The sequence below is a fragment of the Primulina huaijiensis genome, chromosome 12 (assembly GCF_012295235.1).
Source record: "Primulina huaijiensis isolate GDHJ02 chromosome 12, ASM1229523v2, whole genome shotgun sequence".
NCBI classification, from domain to species: domain Eukaryota; kingdom Viridiplantae; phylum Streptophyta; class Magnoliopsida; order Lamiales; family Gesneriaceae; genus Primulina; species Primulina huaijiensis.
Genome location: NC_133317.1, coordinates 2093913 through 2119135, shown reverse-complemented (window position 1 = coordinate 2119135; position 25223 = coordinate 2093913). Strand labels below are relative to the sequence as shown.

The 25223-nt window shown below is 36.4% G+C and overlaps 3 protein-coding genes and 1 pseudogene across 4 annotated transcripts; 1 reads left to right on the top strand and 3 right to left on the bottom strand.

Moving 5' to 3' along the window:
* The first annotated feature begins 2557 nt into the window (after positions 1-2557).
* Positions 2558-11614, top strand: LOC140990053 (uncharacterized). Its single transcript, XM_073459638.1, has 18 exons — positions 2558-2918; positions 3860-3929; positions 4078-4665; positions 4744-4911; positions 5008-5121; positions 5944-6002; positions 6213-6279; positions 6370-6421; positions 6521-6613; positions 6811-6894; positions 7285-7706; positions 8161-8222; positions 8745-8814; positions 9565-9645; positions 9748-9849; positions 10106-10230; positions 10416-10536; positions 11228-11614. Exons 1-18 carry the CDS (start codon positions 2845-2847, stop codon positions 11336-11338), a joined length of 2463 nt encoding a protein of 820 aa, XP_073315739.1. The 5' UTR covers positions 2558-2844; the 3' UTR covers positions 11339-11614.
* A 173-nt stretch (positions 11615-11787) lies between these two features.
* Positions 11788-17155, bottom strand: LOC140990054 (serine/threonine-protein kinase PBL27-like; annotated as a pseudogene).
* Positions 17156-18550: 1395 nt separating this feature from the next.
* Positions 18551-20390, bottom strand: LOC140990424 (DEAD-box ATP-dependent RNA helicase 21-like). Its single transcript, XM_073460103.1, is given in 2 exon segments — positions 18551-19006; positions 19009-20390. Coding segments are annotated over 2 exon segments (669 nt in total). The 5' UTR covers positions 19445-20390; the 3' UTR covers positions 18551-18773.
* A 92-nt stretch (positions 20391-20482) lies between these two features.
* On the bottom strand, positions 20483-24344 carry LOC140990423 (protein TONNEAU 1a-like). 2 transcript variants are annotated; one of them, XM_073460102.1, is made up of 8 exons: positions 24100-24344; positions 22860-22989; positions 22418-22506; positions 22191-22313; positions 21658-21779; positions 21536-21561; positions 21298-21451; positions 20483-20823 (listed from the first exon to the last, which is right to left on the bottom strand). In XM_073460102.1, the coding sequence occupies exons 1-8, from the start codon at positions 24184-24186 to the stop codon at positions 20772-20774; spliced, it is 783 nt and encodes a 260-aa protein (XP_073316203.1). In that variant the 5' UTR covers positions 24187-24344; the 3' UTR covers positions 20483-20771. The 2 variants fall into 2 exon arrangements, with proteins under 2 accessions (XP_073316203.1, XP_073316202.1); XM_073460101.1 differs by having other exon boundaries at positions 21658-21791; positions 24100-24343.
* Between the last annotated feature and the right edge of the window lie 879 nt (positions 24345-25223).

Below are 25223 nucleotides of genomic sequence, written 5' to 3'. Positions count from 1 at the left end.
TATATTACAAGAGGTACATAGGCCATATGCCCAAGTGAAATCGAGGTTGGGACGTCAATCTATACAAGGTTTACAATTAATCACACGTAACGACTGATAGAAGGAGATTCCTGGGTCTTGTCAGCAAATTCCATGGAAGATCATTCAGTACCGGCTTCAGTTGCTTTCTTCCTCGATGCAAGCTGAATTAATTAGGAGAATAAAATAATTACAGCTGAGTTTGGGCTCTATCAAATCAAATGCACACTGCTAATATACTATTTTTTTCGATTATTTTATTGACGGATTTATTCATGTATCGGAGTTGGGAACTGATTTAGACGCCCAAATTATCTGAAATCATAATCAAAATTTTAAAAAACTTGGGTTGGCAATCTGGTATTTTCATGATTTCCGAAGATGGATCGGAACTTTGTTCCAAAATTTTCAAGTACAAGTTGAATGAAAGGCACAATTGGGAAAATAAATAAAAGTGAGAATTAGCAGTTAGCAGTCACCTCCACAGCAAAAGCAACAATAACAGCAGGAGAGAATCATGAAAATTTCTCTGCAGAGCAAGATAAATCCTCCACCCTTTGAATTTAGGTCGTCATCCAGAAGCTTCTGCTGATTCCTGCCATCACCGCTGGTTTCGGATCGCTGCTTTTCGGCATTCCTTCGATGAAGATTCAGCTCCAGCTTCTTCAGATAACCGCTGCTGAATGAGTCCCGTAGCCTCAGAGACGGCCATAGATGCATATTTCTGATCCAAAATCTGTCGTTGACACAAGTTTGGGGGAAAAGAACACTACCTTCTTTTGGATAAACATTTGCACCAGTCTCTTCAAAACAACTAATCTCTCAAAAACCCGCCTCCTGCCGGGCCAACCCGTGGGCCGCCGCACTCTTGTTAGATTGAGAAGTCCTCGACCAGCCCAATNCGATATTCACAATAAAAAGTAATACTCTGACCATAAAAATTAATAATTTTTCATGGATTACCCAAATAAGAGATTCGATACACGAAATTGATCCATGAGACCGTCTCACAAGTGTTTTTGTGATAAAATAAATACATTATCTCAACTCATGGGCCAACTAGAGCCCGCCACAATATTAAAAAAAATATTCTCAACTTAAAATTATTTTCACAAGATTAAATTATCTATTAGTTTAATCTTATTTATCAGGTACTGGAAACAAATAATTTTATTTTATAGATGAATTTAAATTTTTGTTATTTACTTTAATATATTATAACCAAAATGTTTTTGTAAGTTTGTCTATTTTGTGTTTTGATCATATAAGTATTTAATTTTGAATTTTAATGTTATAAATTAGGCAATGTTTTGATTTTTGAATTTTTTTTTTTAACGTTGACGTCGTTATCAAAACATAAAATGACCAAACTTATATGATATTTTGAATCTTCGAGTACTTTCCCTTTTAGTTAATACGTACACTAATAAAATTTTTGGAATATATTTTACGGGAAATTGGCCTTTAGTCTCCAGCCGTCGATTTTTTTTGTGTCCAGTCCCTGGGAACTTTTTTAGTACCACATTTTGCATGAAGTATATCACATTTCCACATGAAGTGTACCACATTTTGTATGACATAGTACCACAATTTTGTGGGTAGGGAGTGAACCCAAAGAAATATTTTGATTAGAGATTTTTCACCAACTTCCCCTATATTTTATCCATAAAAATTACGGGTAATTAACATTTTTTGTCAATTGTATGTATAAATAAAGAAAATAATTTTTAATTTATTGAGAATTATTATTTATTTATTTAATATAAAAAGTTGGCACTCATGCCAATTTGGATAGATACTATAATAAATCTATAATTAGTCACAATCCGAAACAAAGTAGACATGATGAAAACAAAATCAAAGTGTTTTTTTCAAAATGTTATTAGAGTATGTCTGTTGTGAGACGGTCTCACGAATCTTTATCTGTGAGATCGGTCATCCTATCGATATTCACAATAAAAAATAATACTCTTAGCATAAAAAATAATATTTTTTCATAGATGACCCAAATAAGATATCCATCTCACAAAATACGACCCGTGAGATCGTCTCACACAAGTTTTTGCCATGTTATTATTCTTCCAATTACAAGATGTTTAGATTGTATTCTTTTTCACGTCTAAAAAATATTATAATTTTTTAAAGGCTATCATTTTATTTTCTTCTTCAAAAGCACATTATTACGTATAAAAACATTATTATTATTTTTAATTCAAATATTAAACCACTTTCCAAAAATATCTAATTATATTTAGAATATATTTAAACCTTTAACTACGCATAAAATATATCTTATCGTATGCACAGTGGTATGTCTCCATCAATATTTTCCCGTAAAAAATCTTTATATTTAAAAAGGAAACAAAAAGAAAACTTTGTGGATCTTAAATTTAAATTTCACTCCTTCAAAATTGAATTTACATTTTCGCACTATTCACATTGATAAATTATGAAAAATATCAAATTTTATTATTTAATTTGTTAAAATCGATGATTTTCTCTGTAATTTTGCACTGCAACTTGCAGCAAAATTGTATTCGAACTCCGTGCTCTCTCACATGTCATTATGACGCCAAAGTCGCAGTTTCCATGTGATGATTAAGTCCCCCCAACTCCCACACTAGTGTCAAGGCCAACTCGGTGACGCTGACTGTATCAAGAAAACAAGAAAGCATGAAGACCCATTTCAAATTTACTCACTTTACAGTTTTTCCCGGTGCAGAAGTTTAAGGAACAGTGTTGAATAGATCAAATCTGGTTATAAATTTAAGTCCCATTGAAGAAAGGAGAGATCTTTGGTAGTTGGGTTGGATTTTGTTTCCGATTATGAAGGCTAAAGGGGTGGCGGCGGCGGGAGTTGTATTGAATCCGAATCCTGCCATTTCTTTTGATTACAAAAGGTATAGAATTGGCAACGCGCTACCTTGTTTTCATCACTCCACGTGTCCATTTTCTTGATTGTTGTTTTCGGAGTTTTTGAATTGGTTTTTCTGTGATCTGTCGCTCTACATTGTAGACTCGCTTCGTATTATTCAGACATCATTAAACAAATTTTGATCTTTCTATATCTTCTAATTATATCCAGTTTTTCCAATTTATATTACTCTGGATCAGTTTACGTTAATTTGAAAGGAATTTAAAATGAGAAAAATTCTGGGGAAACTGTTTGTCTTTTACTTCAGGTTATACCGACAAATTGTGAATTTATAGGTACATTCGAAATGAGAGTGAATTTGCTCTGTTTTCTTGAAAACAGATAAGAATTCGATGGTTTGATTTTACTGAATTCAAGAAATTTATTTATTTAAATAGTTGATATTTTAAAGGAAGTAAATACCTTCTACTATTTTTTTTTTTTGGGTTTAAATTAAATCAAGGGGCACTTCGGAAATAGAAACTCGAGGTGAGTGTTGAACTGCGGTGGTGAGGACATGAGAATGATATGCTAACTACCTTTTGCAGCGAGAAATGTTTCTATTTAACCTGAGTCAGAGGTCTTCTGAGGCTGACTGCAGGTCTGCGGAATAGTAAAACTATTTTTTACTTGATTCTAGATGTGTAAACGTATGTCATTATGTTCGCGATAGTAATTTTCCCCCCCCGAATTTTATGCTTGATCCGATAACGATGAGAAAATAGACGTGAATTCTTATTTTTTAAAGAAAGGAAATTTTATGTTACTGAAAAAACAATGCAGCTAATATCTAGATCAGAGCTTTTTCTAAAATCTCGCTTTTACTTTGTTTTGTGTTTATAAAAAAAGCCTAGAAGAAAGTTTCAAGTCACTGCCGTGTATCATAGAGAACTATTACTTACGTTCAAGTTCCTCAAATTTTTGCAGGGATGCATATGGGTTTGCAGTTAGACCTCAACATCTGCAAAGATACCGGGAGTATGCTAATATATACAAGGTTTTGCCTCCTCGGAGCAAACTTAATCTTCTGAAACTCAGTGTCTTTTTAGTTAATTTTTTAAAAAAATTATCAAAGTTGACATACTCTTTTTGCTTACACTAATTAATAAAGGAAAGTTTGTCTTTTCAATTTGGCGTGTTTTTAGGAAGAGGAGGAGGAGAGATCAGACAGGTGGGAGGACTTCTTGGAAAGGCAAGCAGGGTCAGTTCTGTTGGGTAGGACTCTCTCTGACAAAGATAATGCCATAAATTCCAATGTTGAATCAACCAAGGTAATGAATGATGACTCCGATAGCAAGAACCCTAATTCTGATAGCTTTATCGAAGAAAACAAGAAAATTCCGTCTACTACAGAGACAAAAGTTCATCATATCCAAATATGGACAGTGATCAGACCATCTCTTCGAGCCATAGAGGACATGATGAGTTGTCGTGTAACAGCAAAAATCAATTCGGTAAAAAATGAACTAGCTTCTGTTGATGGCAAGCTACTCCATGCAATCGAAGAAGCTAGGCCTGTAAAAGGAGCATCTGAAGATGATTCTGATGAAGAGTTTTATGATTTGGAGAGATCAGAGTCAGATCCTGTTCAAGACGTCCCATCTTGTGACAGTACTCATTCCCCTGCAACTGGTTCTACTGGCAATGAAACTTATTCCGAATCTCTACCCCCTTGGAAGGAAGAACTAGAATGTCTTGTTCAGGGAGGAGTCCCGATGGCACTTAGGGGAGAGGTTTAGCGAACATTATTGATTTATATTTTGCCTTTTCCTCAAGCATTGTTTTACTCACTCTTTCGCTTCGACTTACAGTTGTGGCAGGCCTTTGTTGGTGTTAGAAAACGTCGAATTGAGAGATACTATAGCAATTTACTTGCTTCAGATACTAATGTAGAAAGCAAACATAAGGTTCCCCAGGACAAGAATCATGGGCTAGAGCGTGGAGGTGTGACAGAAAAATGGAAAGGGCAGATTGAGAAGGTTCTTTATTCTGAACTTGTGAAGTTGATGTACTAGTACTTCTAATTGCTTAAATTTTCACTTCCACGAGGAAACCTTGTTTCACTTGAAATGCAGGATTTGCCTCGAACATTTCCTGGACATCCTGCTTTGGATGAGGATGGTAGAAATGCTTTAAGGCGTTTATTGACAGCATATGCTCGGCATAATCCCTCTGTGGGATACTGCCAGGTATTTATGTCAGAAAGATTTTGATGATCTGTAACATGTCAGGCCCACGAAAATTACCGATGGGTGCTAAAATAACTGTTAGTCGTTGTAGATATGATAGGCATAACTTAGTATCCCATGGAGTGGAGGTGAGTTGGTTCTGGGGCTGTTAATAAAGGTGGTTCTTTTTGTTCTATTTTTAGTAGTGAATTATCGGAGGTGAGTTGGTTCTGGGGCTGTTAATAAAGGTGGGGGTTGGGACTTGGCTTTAGGCCAATGAAAGATGTAGTAAGATGTTTATATGTTTTAAATTCACAAATGTGGCTCTTGATTTGATTTGGGCATTAATATCTCATTTTAAGGACCACAATTGTATTTCTGAGCGTTTATTTGCTACTTGTGCTTTTCTGATCAACTCCATCAGCATTTCACTTTGTTTTATGCTTGCAAGTGTCATTTTGTTCATTTGCAAGCATCTCATTATACTTGGGAAAAAATCCCCTCGGGATCTTTCATGAGATGATTGTTTGATTTTTCTCAACTCATTTTTTGCCATTGATGAAGCATTGAAGAGTCTTGTCGGTGTTTCGGTTTCTGTGTTGTTATTGATGGTTACTCTATTTTCTTTTAAATTGATTTTTAAGTGGAGGCTATTCACATTCCTAACGCTGCAAGATAGTTTCATGCTGAAAATTCATGCTTTTATTTCATGAGCTTTTTTTTAAAAAAAAGAATCTTTTGCATATTAAATATTTGATTCAATTTTCAGTTTGAGGTTGTGAATCATTCTCACAAAATATCTCTTGCTTTATGGCATTGCTGATGTTTTTCCAATTTATACAGGCCATGAATTTCTTTGCTGGCTTGTTATTGCTTCTGATGCCAGAGGAAAATGCATTTTGGTTGGTTTCAATTATGGTTCGCTTTTATTTGCTTGGTATTTTTGCTTTTATTTCTAAGAGGACCTGACCATGCAAAGACTCTCAGCTTGCACATCAACCTGCATTTTACCATCTAATAGATGAACTTAATTACATATTTTATACATTGTTGGTGTTCGTCACGAACATGTGGTCAACTATTCAGAACTAAAAAAGTTCCTTGATTTTCAGGACTTTAATGGGAATTCTAGATGACTATTTTCATGGGTATTATTCAGAAGAAATGATCGAGGCTCAGGTACTTGTTTTTTGTTTTTGATTAGGAGTTCTTTCTATAGATTTAGAAATGATTTTTTAAGATTTCTTCTGTTGCATCGCCTTTTGGCAGGTTGACCAACTTGTTCTTGAGGAGTTGGTTCGAGAAAAATTTCCAAAATTGGGTTTGTTCCTATTTAATGATTTGTTGTTCACAGCTATCCGAATCAGATTTTAACATAATCATATCTTTCTGGTCCTCATTAATCTTATATCTGCTGCAGTAAACCATCTAGATTACTTGGGAGTGCAGGTGGCATGGGTGGTTGGGCCGTGGTTTCTCTCAATATTTATTAACATGCTTCCATGGGAAAGTGGTCTGGTTCTTTGTCTCGAACATTCAAAAGTTGATATAAATAGCATTTTGGCAGTTTAGATTCTATTGACTCTTCATGCTGTTATAATTAGTGGTATCACAAATATATGAACTCCCCGCCCTTTCTCCTTATTAGCTTTAAAGCAATTGACTTCTTACGAAAAAGCTTTAGATCTGATGTATTTTATCTGCTTTCAGTTCTTCGGGTCTGGGACGTGCTTCTATTTCAAGGAAATCGTGTAATGCTCTTTCGAACCGCACTTTCTTTAATGGAATTATATGGTAATGGGTCATGACATTCTTTATTTAACCATTTTGATACATTTCCCGAAATTCTGTCATCTGCGTGTGATATCTCTATGTACAGTAGCTGCCTTGGTCTTTTTGTTTACTTCTTTATTCATAAAATAACTATTTATTGTAACTATTATTTATATATATAGACATTAAACTTTGTAAAATACACCCTCTCTCTGATTAGTAGTATAAATTTTAGTATTTAATCAATAAATCATATGATGTGATGGATATATGTAATGCATGAAACCCAATGTGCGTGCTCAATTATTAGTATGTATATAGTGACATGTGAACTTTTTTTGTGTCTTACGTGTACAAACTTATGGTGACCATTTTGCAGGATCAAACTCACCTTTGTTCAGTTTTCTGCAGGACCTGCATTAGTTACAACCAAGGATGCTGGAGATGCTGTTACTCTTCTTCAGTCATTAGCTGGCTCCACATTTGATAGCAGTCAACTTGTCTTGACGGCTTGCATGGGTTACCATAATGTTAATGAGACAAGATTACAGGACCTGAGAAATAAATATCGGCCAGTTGTCAAGGCTGTATTAGAAGAAAGATCGAAAGGGTTTCGAATTTGGAAGGATTCCCAGGGCCTGGCTTCAAAATTGTACAGTTTCAAACAAGATCCTGGTTCAATGATGGTTGGTGCTGGTAAACCAGGACAAACCGATGTACAAACAAATGGCGGCGAGTCTTGCCTGGATTCTTCTTCTGACAATGTGAATGGGTTGTATATGAGTTTAAATGGGAACGAGGTGACTGATTCTGTCAAGGATATTCAAGATCAGGTAGATATATTTTGCAAGCATATAATATCACATAACGAGTTTATACCCTTTGCATGACCACAGAATTTTTAAAGTTTCCTTTACCTTGACTATGTTGGTTGTTCCTGCATCATCCAATACAAATATGAGGATTGAATATAAATATTTTTTATGGAAATTTTTTTATAATCCTATCAGTTGTTTTTATTTTCAATTTTGTGTCGATTTCTTAGAAATCAATAAAAACACACTTCAGAAAAGGTCTTTATACACCATGAAAACCTTAAAACTTGATCCATATTGCTCCTCTCTTTCTTGTTCACAAGAAATATTTTGGACCTTAAAAAAGTTGTTTTTCCTTATGTGCAGTACTCTGTGCGGATGACTTGTTATACAGTGTTGATCCTCACTTTTAAGTCACAGTCACAATTATCTTATTGAAACATTTTCAATTTTTTAAATCTTCTCTGCACAGGTAGTATGGCTTAAGGTTGAATTGTGCAAGCTTCTGGAAGAAAAACAATCTGCTGAACTCAGGTGAACGCACGCCTGTTCTATCGAGCTTCATTTACTTGTGCTGAAGGCAGTATTCATCTCATTGTTTTCATTCTGTACTTATTATAAGCTATAGCGGAGATAACTTGTAGGTTATCATATTATTTAGTTATTCTATCGCTCTTATAACAATGAAATCCCAAATTGCGTATCATTTGATGCTTACAAGTTGGCACTCTAACCACCATCCATTTGTTGAGTCAACCTCTACATTTTGTCATCTATCTATGAAGACCCGCTTCTAAATCTTAAATAGCTTATATAGAAATTATCTGATAGCTTAAAATTTTGGAATGTGAACAGTTTTTTCAAATCTTTTTGGAAAAGAACACTTCCAAATTAAATGTCTGAACATAATTTGATTATGGCCAGAGTATCAATTTTCCCGTTGATCAGTGATATAATTACTTTCTTTGTTGAAATATATGCTAAATGAGTTGCACATTTCTGATTGAATTACACTTCTTACTTTTTAAGTTTTACACCATTGTATTTGTTGTACAGAGCCGAAGAACTCGAAACTGCATTGATGGAGATGGTTAAGCAGGATAATCGGCGACAATTAAGTGCTAGGGTGTGTGAATCTCCATGAACTCATATCCTGTGCTTGTGTATATGCTTTGAAGCGTGATCTATAGGATGCAAGCTGTTGATAACCCTCACCTTCCAACTTTACTTTATTAGTTTTTTTTTTCTTTTGATGGATATTTTTCTCGTTCTTCTCCTTGTGAATTTATTTCTTTGCTAACTGGTGGAAATCTTGATTTCAGTCGTATTCCTGGAGCCACTGATGACATATAATTTATATAAACACTGTATAATTGATGAGACAATAGGGTATTTGCATGGTGAAGTTTTGTGAAACATGCCTCTATTTTAGAGTATTGTCTGTATATGTAAGTCTTATAGATGATAGTTTTTTTCCTTCTTGATTTATGAATCTTGCATATGCTTTATTTTAGAATTTGGCCTGATTTCTGACGCAAATACTTGAGTGGTGGTATCTTTACTTGTTTTCTACCTTATAGAATATAGAGGTACTTGCGATTGGACTAATCTATTGAGAGGATTGTTTCACTTTTGGCAAATTGGTGAGTGATTGTCTTGGTTCTTGGAAGTAAGTAGCAACATGGTTAATGTGTATCAAAGATGTACAAAAACTAGATATGAAACTTGGTACTTGGTGGTCTCTGGAGTGGGTAAGATCAGCAGTCTTTTAAAACTTAACCAGTGATTTATGTTAGATTGGTGTCTTTACCTTTGAAGTTGCGATGAATTAGCCAAGCGAAATTATGACTTTTCGATTTTGGCTTAACAAATTTAGGTTGAACAATTGGAGCGAGAGCTCTCTGAGCTTCGGCAGGCCTATGATGGTAAGCAGGAACAGGAAAAGGCCATGCTTCAGGTAATAATATTGCTATAAGATTCAGTGAAGAAAATGTTACTTATTATTTATCTTATAATTGCTTGTTAGTCATGGTGGTTAAATCTTTGGATTTTTCTAAAGATCTTAATGAGGGTAGAACAAGAACAGAAGGTGACTGAGGATGCTCGAAGATTTGCTGAACAAGACGCTGCTGCCCAGAGATATGCCTCTCAAGTGCTTCAGGTTTTTACCTCCTTTGAGATTGTTTGCAACTTTGCATACTTGTGATGTATTGTTCTAAGCATTCATTTTTGAAAATATGTGAAACAAAACCTGATAATAATTTTAAAAGATATTTCCTTGAGACCTCTTATAATTTGTTTTGTAATGAATTTTTTTCAAACTTTCATTGATACGGTGACTTGTTTCAAAATTAGTTGTTGCTTTGCCATAATTTGCTTTATGTTTAATTTAAAGGTATTGATATGACCATGTGTAGGAAAAATATGAAGAAGCAACTGGTGCTCTTGCGGAGATGGAAAAGAGAGCCGTTATGGCAGAGTCCATGCTTGAGGCAACTTTACAGTACCAGTCTGGGCAAACCAAAGCGCAACCTTCTCCACGGTATCTCACTAGTTTCCTGAATATAATTTTCTGTCAATTATAACCATTTGCAACTACAAAAACGAACTTGTTTTGTATGTATGCAGCATGCTTTTCCAGCCATCTTTTTTCTGTCTTTCCAAAGTTTCGGTGCCCTGTTTCGTTAAAAGAATTCTGTTTATCGCTGATGTGTGTAATTTTTTCAGATCTACACAGCAAGATTCTTCTGTCCTTCGAAGTAAGCAAGATCCTTCTCAAGAAATTCAGGCAAGAAAGACAGGCTTACTATCTAGACCATTTGGGCTAGGATGGCGCGAGAGGAACAAGGTCAGTTAATGCTTTCACTTCTCTTTCGATGTTTAATATGATATATTTAGTCCATGGTCTTTTTATTGGTTGATTGTCTGGTGCTTGTTACCTATCTGGGTTGCTTCCGTAGTCTATTAGGTTTCATTAGTATTCAACTATATATGTTCCTGTGACTACGCTATGCTAGCTTTTAATACTCTGAACTTTGACCTAATCACATTTACACCTCTCGTAGGGTTGTGCTATTTATTAATTTAATATATCAATGACAATTGTAACAACATTCATATGGGATATAAAAAATCTTGCATCTTTTTGTAAAATGTTTAGAAGAAGGAACTGCCAGAAAGACGAGGTTATAGGCACAGACCCTCGAACCTTCGGGTGCCCAGCTAAAAAATACACACACAGAGAGATGGAGATTTGAATATTTTGGTAAAACCTGCCATTTTACGACACGTTAATGTAGGTCACAGGAAAATTGTCGCGTGTCATTGTAATTATTCAAGTCTTTTGGTGTGTCTATATATAAATGACACCAAACTTTACGGGTCAATGGTCATTATTCTAATCTAGTCTCATCGTTTTCTTTTCCAAGTGACGGAACCGTGACAGTCTCTGGAATTTTTTCTTGGGATGATTGTGTACGAACTATATAAATAGCTACCAATTCCGATACTGACCACTTTCTGTAACACAAATGCAACAGGCAAAGTCAACGAGCGTTGAGGAACCCAATGATGGAAGAACATCAAACGAGGGACAGAGTTCAAGCACCGAACATGAGAAAACAAATGATCATCCGGTTGAAGAGAAGTGAAAAAAGAGGCACTTGAATGGTGGAACAGTTGTCGCAGGGAATCCTGTAAGAACCTTGAACCCTTCATTCTCGAGTCTTGTAAGGAACGCCATTTATCCAGGCAAGGCGCTTCAAGAGCCAAACAAAGATTCTGGTTCCGTTCTTTTAGCACATAAGAGGAAAGATATAGACTGCTATTGTTTGTTTGTTGATTCATTGATAATAAATGGTTGGTAAAGATAAAAAGTAAAAGAGATGTGACTCATCAAAGTTTAGCTAAGTTGTAATGTCTTTGCTATAGCTAAGGTACTCAAATCTTTTTTAGAATAGTGGAAAATGACAACAGTAGTAATTGTTCAGTGAAAATTATCATATTCTTATCAGTTTCCTGTTTTTCTTGGGCGAATTCTGCTAGGAACGGATTAAGTAGACATTATATTCAGGTTAACGCTAATTTAAGAAAGTTGCGCAATGAACCTTTATACTGGGAAGATGAACAGAAAAATATCAGGGTGATGAAGCAGGCTTAACATCATCAATTGGACGAGAAATTCCCTGTCGATCCCTCTCAAACCATCCTCAATATCAATTTGCTTCGTTCTTGCATTCTTCTGCATAAAAATGGCAAACTTGTAGAGCTTCATCCAAGTTAAAACTAGCGTTCAAAGCAATATAATTTAGATGAATTCAACAAAAACAGAGCAATATTTTCCAGACAGATTTTGGTAAAAAAATAAGAATGGTCCCACCATTTAATTCAAATGATTTTTTTAAAAAAGAATTGAGAGAGTAAGTCTAATGGGTCTGCCACTTTGATGAAGACCACAAACCTTTCGAGTGGTTTCAAGGTACCGTTTACACGAGGCATGGAACATATCGAACGCTGGATGAAGCATTAATTCACCTGCATCAAGGAATTCAAGCTTTGTTAATATCCAAAAAGATTAAATGTGATACTGAGAATCATTAGTGAGAATATCAAGGCAAGAAATAGTAAAGGTTTCGTGGCTCCAAGCCACGATCGATCTTAGCAGACTTGAAAAGATGAAGGCATCATCGTTGTTGATATCAGAGCCAGAATCCGATTCGTCGGAGCAACAGCTCGGACTCCTAGATTGTTGATGACAAAGTTTCCAAATCTGACGCCATTTCAAAACAGCGGCTACCAGTCTCTCCCAGTTTTCGTACGCCTTGGGCATATTTTCTCTTCAGAACGCTGTTATTTCAATAGCTGAAACAATTTTTGATGAGGAATGCATGACCCCATGTCTATTGAAAGTCTTTAGAAAGACCCTTGAGTTGATTTTTTTTGTCTGTTGCAACTTTTTGAGGAAATGCAACGTCAACTTTCGGAAGTATGTACGCAGCAACGACTTGCTTGACAGCTGGAATATATAAATACCTATCTCCTTGTCCACTTCAAAAGCGCGCGCGCACACACACACGTTATATTTAAGGTTTTACAAACGGCCAGACCGTCATTTTGTCTACTTTTTTGTATATCTTTTTCTAGGAATCATGCAGTGGATACCAACTCTTAACAAGCCAAAGATTCCCTAAACATGGGGGTGGATGCCCCTCAACTTCCAAAAGTTTAATTTTTACGTACAAGTTTTCAAAATTTTCAGAAAATATATAATCTTATTTTAACCTCAGTGAAAAATATCCTTTCTAATTTTGGACCTCTGACCGTCGCATCATGGCTTCATTTTGCATGTATTCCCGGACATGGCCGGAGAAATGAGGGACGTTACTTGGCAACCTCAGCTTCCAAAATATTTTAATTTTAGTTCACAAACTTTAAAAAATTTAAACAATATGAAAACATTTTTATGCATAACTCCCGTAATAATATGATCTCAAAATTTGCACCTACTAACAATCGAGGCTTATGTCGTATTACGAAATACCAATATAAAATATATTGCAATCAATTTGTTTAGTTTATTTTCTTAAGTTGCTATTGGTCAGATCCTACTAATGATAGCGTGACTTTTTATATATTTTATTCCGTTTATTGGGAAAATTTAATTGAAAAAACAGTTCAATCACACTCTCCTGTTCATTCTTTCTACGCCATTTTTTGGACAGAACTATTATGGTATTTTTTTAAAACAAGTATTATGGTATTTAAATGGTCTTAAAAGCATGAAATTTGAAGATGCAAGTAGTAGGTTCATGCACCAGGTTTCATTGTTTCAATACCTAAACTCGATCTACAACATCATAGCAGCATGCAGCTTCGTGGCTTGAATCCGCGACTTACTATATATAACCAAAGCTCCCTTCGCATTATTGAACTGACGGAGGTTTTGCTGGCTAGACTCTTGAACTGGCCGTTTCTGGGGACCAGTTCTGAGAAGCAATATAATTTATGGCTGTAGCCACATCTGCCATGGAAGGTCGGACGTCGGGATCCTTCTGAAGGCACATAGCAGCAAGAGCTAGAGCTTGATACAGACTCCTAACTGGGTACCGACCTTGCAGCATGGGATCAGCCATCTGTGTGAATTTTGTTCGATCTTGAAATAAAGGACGAGCCTGCAAAAGAGCAAGAGCAGTTAAAACGTCTGAGTCATATTCTCTAGGCATAACATTATTCCACCTATATTATAGACTTGATCTATCATGAATTCTCATTATAGATGAGTCACGAGCTTAATCTGAGGAAGGACACAACTCTCCTATTCTCATTCCAGCCACCCCCTGAATTGGGTGCTAACTCTTGCTAGTGCAATTTACTGGCTGTGCCTTTTCTTTTTTATTAGTCCAAAAGCGTTGTGCTTAGACGAGGGAATCGATGTGGATCCCCCACCACTACAATAACCAAAAAAGGGAAGTGGACAAGTCTCACCACAAAGGGTACAAAAGATCAGTGCATTTTTACAAAAGGAAGACTAGTTGTATCCAAGGTTCTAAAAAGCGTGAAGCGTCCCGAAGCGCGGATGTCAAGCTCCAAGCTTTTCAAGCTTAAGCGAGATTAGCACAGGCTTAAGCGTGAAAAAACGTTTTTTATCTTTAGTGTAATTGTAATTATCTCAAACCAATAAATAGATAAAATAATACATAAATATGATAAATTTAAGTCTGATGCGTTAATTTTCATATTTATAAAATCATAAAAATATCAAAATTACAATCTTTATTTGTTTTTGCAACTAGAACACATTAAAAATGTTAAATATTTGTCAAATCATTATCAGGCACGCTTAATCATAATTAAAATTAAAAAACAAACATGTAAATTATAAACCTAATTTATTATTTTAAAATAAAAAGACATACCTTCGAAATAAAAAAATTTAAAAATAAATAGATACGATTAATTGTGCTTAAGCACGCTTAATTAAACACCTTAATTATGTTTAATTCGATCAAACTACAGTTTGACCGCTTTTTTCCGCTTTCTTCGAAGCGGGGCGTTTTTGCCGAGCTTCAAGCTTAAGCGCGCTTAAGCGAGGCTTAAGCGGGCTTTTTAGAACACTGGTTGTATCCATTTTTTTATAGAGCACACGTGTGCTCGGGGAATTGTTTCCAAAAGACAGTAAAACTTGTATGCGCGAATGCCCAATTAGCCTATGCCCTGGTCACCACATCTCCTTATGGGAAAACATGAAAGAATATTACCAGCCAACAAGAAAAAATCTTCTAGATTTGAAATACAATACGATTGTAATCCCATTTGACAAGATCAGATTAAATCAACTTGCTAAGAGATCAAAGAGTCCAATTTCTTCTATATTCTGTAATCTAGCATAGGTTAAGTCTGAATGAGGCAACATGCTTAAGCTAAGTCATAACTTCCCCCTGGCTACTATGCCAGCAAAAATGTTTCACAAGGAAAAAAAAGGTCCGAGAATCACGCACCCACACAACTAAACCGATCTCTTCAACGGCTCTTGAATTGTCAATAGCCCTTTTGCCAGTAATTATCTCCAGTAGGACAACTCCATAACTGTAAACATCTGCTTTGACTGTAAGTCGTCCTGTCATTGCATATTCTGGTGCACAATAGCCGTATGTTCCCATAACTCCAGTAGATACGTATGTTTGGTCACCAACTGGACCCAATTTGGCCAATCCAAAATGAGAGAGGATGATGCCCTTCACCAAGTAAAATATTTGAGCTCTTCACATTTCGGTGAATAACAGGTGGATTTGCCGTATCATGCATATACACCAAGCACTTTGCTACACCAGTGGCTATTTTCATCCTTGTGTTCCAGTCAAGCGGCGCTTTCTCAGGTTGAAGGTCTGTAATGTGCAAACATAGAGTGTTTTTATATGCTAGAAAAACAATGTTTGAAGCCATCTCAAGCATATCGTAAGGAGCGAGGATGCTAAAATAAGAGGCACGAGAGATGTTTAGTAAAAAAATTAGCAAAAGAGTTTCCTAGTGAATGGTGTCGTCAATCATTGACAGCAAATATTTCAGAGCCCACTTATACAATAGCAACTTCAGAATCAAATGACACTAACAAGTTTGTTAGTAGTGAACGCTTTTTCAACCCTTTTATCTAATAACAATAATGATAGATGCTGAAATGTCACGATCTATATTACTATATACCATGTAGATGGTCATCCAAAGATCCAAATGGCATGTACTCCTGAACTAAAAGTCTATGATCACCATCAGCACAATACCCTATGAGGTTCACCATGTTCGGGTGGTGAAGTGAACTCAGCATCAACACTTCGACAAGAAATTCCCGGTTTCCTTGCACACCGTTCCTATCAATTTGCTTTACAGCCACAATCTACATGAAAAGGTTCGTAGGGTTCTGGTTTTAGTGATCAAACTCCATGATTAATTAGTAAAAGTTGCATTTCATGTGTGTGTAAGTGTGCATGAGAAAATTCAAAGGAGAATAAGAGGTGATTGATACAATCTGAAAACACTCAAAAGCACCACGTACACAAAGAACCACATGAACTATTCAATTGCTTTAAAAAAAAAACACATATGCGACAGTTCCATGATGTTAGAATGAGAAAGAATAATAATTTCCAACTCTCCTATATGGATAGAGATTAGAGAAAAAGGTTCGAAACTTTATATTTTACTGAAAGTTTATTATATTACACATGGAGAAGAATAAAAGCAGGTCTTCCCCAAACAGAATTTCAAAGCAGGAATAAGATGCACTCAATGAAAAGGAAGCATTTCTATCCCAATTTCTTCCTTTTAAGTAACACAAAACCTGTTTAGTGCCCTTAAGTTGACCTTTATACAACCTTCCAAATCCACCTTCACTCAAAATGAAATCTGGTCTAAAATTCTCAGTAGCAGCAGTCAATTCAGGAAAAGTAAATATGCGTGGACCAGTATGAATCAATCCCTCATCTGTTGAAGCTTTCTTTATCTTCAGCTCTTCTGCAAGAGACATCTAAACCGATCAGATGGAAAAATAATCTAAGGAAGATCAAGAAGTAGTGGTAAATGGCCGTTGATCGCTTCCAGTTTATAAATAGATGGACCTTGAACTTGAAGGCTTGAAAAGCCAAAGGGAACACCATTGAAGGAAGTAGAGCTTGATTCCGATGCTTCGGAGCAGGTGCTCGGACTCCTCGAGTGTTGGTGGCAAAGTTCCCAGAGCTGCTGTTTCTTCAAAACTGCTGCCACGAGCCTCTCCCAGTTGTCGTACACCCGAGACATCTCCTCTCCTCCCTCTACGATTTTAAGAAAATTATCTGTTATGCTTATTTCGATCGTTCGACGTTTGATGTCGGGAATCCATTTGCTATAAACAAATCTTGTGTTGATTTTTCAATGGCACTTCTAAGAGCTAGCTGGCACGAGACTATCGGAGCATATATGTTCAAAGGGCAGGCCGGAAAATGTCAAATTGATTAGATTTGGATGGAGACTAATTTGACGTCAGAGTTTCCGTATGTTCTTATTTTAAAATTTAGCCTTTTTCCAAGAAATTTAAATTTCTTGCTAAATAAGCAAGATATTATGATTTATAAAAAGGAAGTTGGTGGAAAATTTTCAATCAAAACATTTTTTTGGGTTCATTTCCTACTTACAAAATTGTGGTACTATGTCATACAAATTGTGGTACACTTCATGTGAAAATGTGGTACATTTCATGTGAAAATGTGGTACTAAAAATGAACACAAAAAAAAAACGACGGCTGGGACTGAAAGCCAATTTCCCGATTTATAAACGTATATATATTATTGTAATTAGAGGTGTTCTTCCATGGATTCGATTTTTATTTTGATTTTTTCGATTTTTGATTTGATTTTATAAATATATAATCGGATATTCGAATTATTTTTCTTCGGTTTGTTTCGATTTTCTACTGAAATGGTTCGGTTATTTCGGTTTTGATACAATTATTTAAATTAATAAGATAATATATTGTAAAATATAATATTTTATTTTTTTACGTGATTTTTTAGTAAAACATCTAAATATAAAGTCTAAATAAAGTACATAAACTACAATCAATTAAATATTATTCAAAATAATTCAACATTCACTAATATCATCTCAAAAAATATATAATAAAAATAAAATTGTTAATTTAATGAAAATTTTGGTTTTTTCGGTTGGTTTGGTTTTTATATATATAATCTGAAATCGAACCAAACAAATTTCGATTTTAACATTAAAATCCGAATTATAAAATTCAGTTTTCGGCTCGGTTCAGTGTTCAGTTTTTTCAATTTGGATTTTCAGTTTTTTCGATTTTATTGGAAGTTTGACACCCTTAATTACAACAAACTAAAAACAGATAAAGGTTTTCCCCTCACTAAAAAAGTCACAATGAGGTTATTCTCTTGCTAATTATGATTTTGAGATCGAACTTTTAAATATCGATGTCTTTGAACAATTCAGTTAATGACTCTAGCTTGGGTTTGATCTTTGATGAATGTAAAAACACGAATTTTGATATTTAATCACGTTCTTTTGTTTTCGTTAGTTGGTATTATTCGATTTAGTTTAACGTAAATATCTTAGCCTTAAAAAAAAAAATTTAAGGTCAAACATAATTAGATAATAAATTGTGGAGCAACTTAACTTTTTGCTAAAACTTATTTCATCAAAATCAAATCATAAGAATTCAGTTTCAAATAATTATTTTTCATTAATTTCAAACTATCATTTGCTGTGCCAATATTGACAACAACTGGATTTCTCAGGCTTTAAACAAAATCATAAAATAGGAGATGAAAGTGGCAGCTAGCATAGAGATTGTAGCTTGTAGGCTCAAATATAAGCATGGAAGGGAATAATAAAAATATCTGGGTACCACAGTTTCCACCCCAGATGTTGAGAACTGAGATCGGCGCTTTTCCTGCTGTGCCAATATTGACAACAACTGGATTTCTCAGGTACTTCCTTGCCAGCCGCTTTACAGCTGGGTGGCATAGTAGCACTGAACATATAAGTAGTTCTATAAATGCTTTTCTCATCAAGTTCTTCATCTTCATTCTCTGGTTTCAAGTAACTCGAAGGCATGGCATCCAATACACCACCACTTGTAATTCAAAACCCATATCAATCATTCGGTCAGCCTCATCAAGAACAACATAATTACACTGATTCAATACTGCACACCGCCTCTCCAAACAGTCAATAAGACGTCCAGGTGTTGCAATCACTACTTCACACCCTTGCCTGATCCTAGACCCCTGTTGTTCTACGGATTGCCCGCCAACAATAGAGACACCATAATTCACAAATAATGAGCAAATTTGACAGTCTCGTCCTCAATCTGTCGTGCAAGCTCTCGTGTAGGAGCCATAACAACAGCATAAGGTCCCTCAGCCTCATTCTCCTCACTCATAGGAGGAAGTCTACTTATGTAAGTCAGCATAGGAAGTACAAATGCAGACGTTTTACCCGAACCAGTCTCAGCAATGCCAATGACATCTCTCTGCTGCAGTCCGAGGGGAATGGCAGCCATCTGAATGGGAGATGGGGTTTTGTAACCAGCCCTTTCGACGGCTTTTAACAACTCAGGAGTCAACATGCTTTCAGCCCAGCTCCGCATATGACGCGGAATTCTTGACCCCTTGTAAGAAATGCTGAAATCTTCTCTGAAAATTCTCCAATCCCTCTCGTTCATCTCCTCAAGCTTCTTCTCAGACCAATGTCTATCAACCCTCATATCAAGCGTGTCATATGAATCAGCAGCAAGCTCTTCTTCTTTTGAGCAGCAGCTTCCTCACGTGTCTCCTCAATCCCTTCCTTCTTGCGAATCTCTTCACGAAGATCTTTCTCATTCACAGCATCAAGTTTTTTCTGCTCCCTGCGGTCCATTCCAGCACGGAGTCCACGGCCAAAGAGGAGACGGGATTCATGAGGATTCTGGTAAAGGGAATTCTTGTCGCGAGATGTGTCCTCAGTGTTTTCCCAGTCAAAGGAGAATCAGAACTTCTCACTTGGTTTAATCACCCGCTTCTTAGGTTTTTTCGATCCCAAGTACTGCTCCTTGATAGCAGCAAGCTCAACTTCACGCTCCCTCTCAGCCAATTTCTCCAATCGAGCACGGTCCCACGCCTTGTGTTCTTCCTCTAGTTCTCTCTCTCTGTTTCGACGCTCGTTGTACCTGTCCCTTTCCCTCTCCCGCTAGCTCTCCCTATCCCGTTTCCGACGCTCAGAATCCCGGTCGAGGTAGCGGTCACGGTCTCGATCACCTGAAGATGGTGGTTTTGACTCATCGCCATTGTCGGATTGAAGGAGAAGCGCGTCAGAAAAACCGGCTTCTTCGCCCCCCTCAGCTTCTGCACTTGTTTTCACGGATGCCATCGGAATTCAACAAACGAATTTGCACAATCGGGTGGTTCGATGATTTCATAACCATTATTTTTTACCTATGTTTTTCATTAAAATTTTACAAGATGTTCTCTTATTATACCATAAAGATGATTCGATTACAATCTGCTAAAATTTAAAATAATTATTGACATACTAATTTTATTTATTAACATACATTTAAAAAAAATCAATAAAATTTCCTTTTCATTGAGGTTTCATTAATCTTACTTTTTCTGCAATTAAATTTTCTACTCTATCCTCGACAAAATCCCCAAGCAATTCTTTCTTCTTGAACAACTTAAGTAACTTCGTTTTTACGAAGGAGTTTGTCATATTCTATCAGGAAGCCTATGCCATTTACAACCCAGGCATATCTGGGATGCCCCGATTACCCAAAGCGCAACACATTTAACTTGAATAACAAGGACAATATATCATCTAAAATACAATCTTTACAAAAAGAAAAGCGTCCCTGGACTCAAACTCCATTGAAATACCAAAATGTAGAAGGCCAACAGAGCCAAGAGATAGAGAAAAGTTAACGAGGGACAAATTAAATGGAAACGGTAAAATACATAAGGTCACTGATACATGAGCACGTTGCATCTTTTATATAGATGGAATCATCGATTTTGGGTCAATAAAAGTTCTCACAAACTAAGTTAAAAACGGATGGTTTACTTGTGGTCTACCCTGCTCTCTTCCTTGAAAATTCCATCCCCCGCGTGCCTGCAACAAAATTCATTCTCGGGTGCTTGCTCAGTGAGAACATTACAAGTTCATCTCCTGATGCATAATATATTACTGTCTATAGAGCATTTCATGTCAACTCGCCTAATAATTTTCTACATTTTGGTTCAATGTGCATTTTCTATATATGTCCAAACAATACCATCTATAAGCTACAGATTCTCTCCAAAAGAATTTCAACAAGAACAGCCGCCATTTTTTCCTCAATGAATAATTTCACATCGCAGCTTATGATGAAGATCCACCCAAAATTTCACTAAGCTTCCAAATTTAAACCCATCTAATATTCCAGTAATTATTGTGTAGCAAGGCCAACATTTATTTAGTTTCACCATTTTACGACATCGTTAACAGCTTCCAATGGCTCCATCAAGATGGAAAAGTTTATTCGGTTGAATTGTTCCCATAAGTGATAAAAAATCTGAAATATGATATCGGCGTTCAGAAACAAACCTCCAAGAAGTTAGATTTCGAGCTTTTCTATCCAACTGTAGATTTTCTAAAGCAGCTGAAGCATGCATCATATCTTCAGGAAGGTCATCATTATCATATCTCCAATTGTAATCATCTTTCCGATAGCTAGAAGTAGATGACCCTGCTCTTCGATCTGAAACTTTGACAAAGTAAGACAATAAAAGAGAACAATGGAAATGGTGTTGCAGAACCAACTTCAAATAGTTTTACTGCTCACCAGATGCTTGTGAAGAAGGAAGAGGCCTGCAATGAGCAATCCATTAAACTGTAATTTATGTACTAAAATTGGAATCAAGTAAAAAAAAAAGCACAAGAAAAATAAGATTATTGAAAACGAACCTGCCTAATGGAGGTAAACCCCCTGCAACTGATGATGATGGTGGTCTCTTAATATTTCGAGCATCCAGGTTGGATAAGGCATCAGCATCTGGAGTGGTTAATCTCCTGTTGCTACCCCTACCCTGAGATAAATTCTGCATGCACATGAATCAGAACATGATGAAAAGCTAATGCTATCTAAGAAAAAGAAATTCAGCTTTGTGATATCAAAACAGATGAGAATAATTCAGCTCACATTTTTAGCACCGTTATCTGCATAAAAAGTTCATATTATGTGCTACAGTCATGCTAGGATTAAATGACACGTGAAAATTCTACGTTACAGGTTTTTATACTACCTATTATAATATGTGATGGAAACAAGAAAACAACAATTACTATTTACTATTTACATATTATAATGATTGCTTGGTAACACCTGTTTAGCATATTTACCAAGTGAAAGATAGCTGCATTCAAGGCATCATTAAAAACATCATACAAGTCAAAGGACCGGTTTCAAAATTTCACAAGGAAAGTACACTTCATCAGACCTCAAACTTCAAGAATCCTTCAAGAACATCCAAGAGTAAAGGGCCACTGTCTCCGTTCCTGTTCAGATCATACCCATTTTTTATGCTGAATTCTTTTAGCTCAGATTTCCAGGAATCTTTTGGCTGAAAAACAAAAAGAATTTAATAGATGATGATTACATAGATGTCATGGAGAAAACATTCAAAAGAGTTAAATAACCAAATTGACGACAGATTATGGGAAATACCAAATTGCTCTCTGGTATGTAGACTTTCAGCGTGTGGTTTAACTGAGCCCACTCCAAATATTCACAGATCAATGCAGTTAGAAGTCTTCCTGTCAAAGTATCAACATACAGACAAATAATTTATCGTAACTAGCATCTTAGACAACCCCAAGTGCACACATTAAGTACTAATTACTAATGATCCTGATAAATATTAGGTCGCTACAAAGATAGTTCCATTGAGTTTGCAGTCACTTAAATCTTTTCACGCAACCTGCATGGTAACCTTACATCTAAGAAAGAAAAAGTAATTGTGTTTGGCATTTCAAAATTGTAGCATGTCCGTTTCTATTCGGTACATGAAGAAAAAGAGATGATATGGAGCCTGAATGTCACATACATGCATGCAGATTAACACATGTATCGAGGATAGAACATAACAGGAAAGTTGGAAATAATTCACCTGAAGGAGAGTTATGGAGTTGCTTTGCACGACCATTGCAGCTACCCAATAGTGCAGGAGGCAGACCTTCTTTCTCTATCACCCCATCCTCTTCTTCAATCGCTTCAAACACACTGGCTCTCAGCTCAGCCTAATAACAAAGAATATATTAACAATATTTCCTGAAAACAGCTGCATTAGCAAATTTTCCCCTTATTTAGGCGTGGGAGTACTTTATTTTCAGTGTATATGAGCTTTTACTAAATTGCAAGCAACTCATATGATTCTTTGAAAAACTTAGCTGCCGTGAACTTACTAGCATCATATGGCTTGAGTATTCTTAATTATTACCTTAATATATGCAGCAACACATCTAACTATTGTTGGCTTCTCAAGTTCAGTCACCAAACAAACTCACACACACACATTAAACTTGCCCATTCAGACACCAATTTACAAAAAAGACAAGAAAATGCATTTCCATTTCAAAAACCTTTGTTGCGATCCTATATAATCCAGAAAGTTAGTAACAGAACGAGTGAATGATTAATAAGCTCAAGACTATCCTACCTACAAGGCCAGTCTCTTGGATTTGGGTTTTCATCTCGGACTTCTGGCCTTATATTGGTGCTCTTGTTATTAGTTGATAAAGTGGAAGGAGCAGTCTGAGAAAGGACTACAATTGTATTGATTATTTGGCTCATGTTCATATTAAATATTCAAGTACGTATACCTACTAGTCATAGGTAAGAGAAAACCGTCATAGGACAGCTAAGAGTGCCGACTTCTCCAGGAGCAGACAATGTTTAAACTCACATCATACTAATAAGCTTGTGAGGCTTTCTCATCTACAATGCTGGTGTTTTGAGTTTAACCACTCCTCTCTCATCCCAGGCTTATGGTCAAACAACCTTAAGCATGCCATAAGAACTACCATTCCAAACCTTCGGTTCATTTCACAAATTCACAGGGTATGATAACAACCAATGCAATTCTCAAGAGAAATCAAGTAGCCACGTTTTCTTAAAAATCTATAATAAAATCCTACTTCCGCAAATTAAAATTTCCTTACCAGTTATTCCAAATTATCCGCATCCCCCCACCCCCCACCCCCCACCCCCCAATTATCTTTTCCGTTTTGAAAGCCCTCAACTTCTGTATTCAGACAAAAACACACCCACATGCATGATAATGAGAAATAAAATAAAAAACAGAGTTCGTAACAGATGGCTGAAAAATGAACGGGAGGAGTGATGCTTACTCGGATCTTGGCAAGGACGCCTTTCTTCTCAAGAGTACGAGTGATCAGGGTTTTTAAATCCATCATTTCTCTCGTATAATCGTCCATTCTAACGAAATTCTCACGATTTTCTGGTCGTCCTCAGCTCAGAATATTGAAGGACGGACCTGTGTTTCTCTGTCCTTTCCAATTCAGATTAGAGATTTGAGGAGCTCGGAAGCAAGGGCGTACGGTGGGTGTACGGTGGGGTGCGTAGCATAGTGGCAGTGTTGAAGCTCCTTTAAACAATAAAACGCTATTAAAATTATTAACTATATCACACGACTTTGCTTCGCGTCGTAGGAAAGTAAAAAACAGACACTTCCTAGTTATCAAAAATCAACTAATTAGTTTCAAAAAAAAAATCAACTAATTATTTTTCAAACGAAAATGGAATAGCCGCTCTCATTCGATTCGTATCGGGTGAAGACCGAACAAAAATTCAACTAATTAATACGTGTGGATTAAATAATAAAATATTATTAAATTAGTAAAATAATCAATTAGGCTGCGTTTGGTTGCAGGATAAAATAAACTAATGATTAATATGTAAATGATAAAGAAAATGATTGTCGTAGATATGTAATATATGGTAGTATGTTTGGTAAGATGTTTAAGTGTAGGATAATTTTGAAATTTTTGATGAAATGACAAAATTGCCCTTCGTCTTTTTTTTCTTCTTCCACTCCGGTGGCGGCGGTCCGGCAGTGGTCCGGCGACGGCTCCGGCAGCCGACGTGGCGGCGACGGCGGTAAGTCGGTGGTCCGACGGCGGCGATGGCGTTCCGGCGAAGGTCCGGCGAGTGCGGCGGCGGCGGTCTGGCAGCGGCGACGGTGGCGGCGATCCGGCGGCGGCGGAGGTCCGACGGCGGTCCGGCAGCGGCGACGGTGGCGGCGGTCCGACAGCCGAGGTGGTTCAATAGCGGTGAAGGAGGAAGGGTAAAATTGGAAAGGGAGTAGGGATAAAGGAGAGATTAATAATCCTACGGAGGAATGAGGTATTATTTTATCACACGTAATACCACCTAATCACTCATAGGAAGGATTGAGCTGGTTAAATAAAAACCGTACCAAACGCAGGATTAGGTGTGCTAAAATAATCTATCA

Coding starts and splice junctions, on each gene's coding strand:
- LOC140990053 (XM_073459638.1), top strand. CDS start 2,845: ATGAAGGCTAAAGGGGTGGCGGCGGCGGGAGTTGTATTGAATCCGAAT. Junction 8,223..8,744: donor AAACAATCTGCTGAACTCAG/GTGAACGCACGC, acceptor TTTGTTGTACAG/AGCCGAAGAACTCGAAACTG. Junction 10,231..10,415: donor AAAGCGCAACCTTCTCCACG/GTATCTCACTAG, acceptor TAATTTTTTCAG/ATCTACACAGCAAGATTCTT.
- LOC140990423 (XM_073460101.1), bottom strand. CDS start 24,186: ATGGACGATTATACGAGAGAAATGATGGATTTAAAAACCCTGATCACT. Junction 22,990..24,099: donor GCGTCCTTGCCAAGATCCGA/GTAAGCATCACT, acceptor CTTTGTTATTAG/GCTGAGCTGAGAGCCAGTGT. Junction 21,452..21,535: donor TCCTTCTTCACAAGCATCTG/GTGAGCAGTAAA, acceptor TCAAAGTTTCAG/ATCGAAGAGCAGGGTCATCT.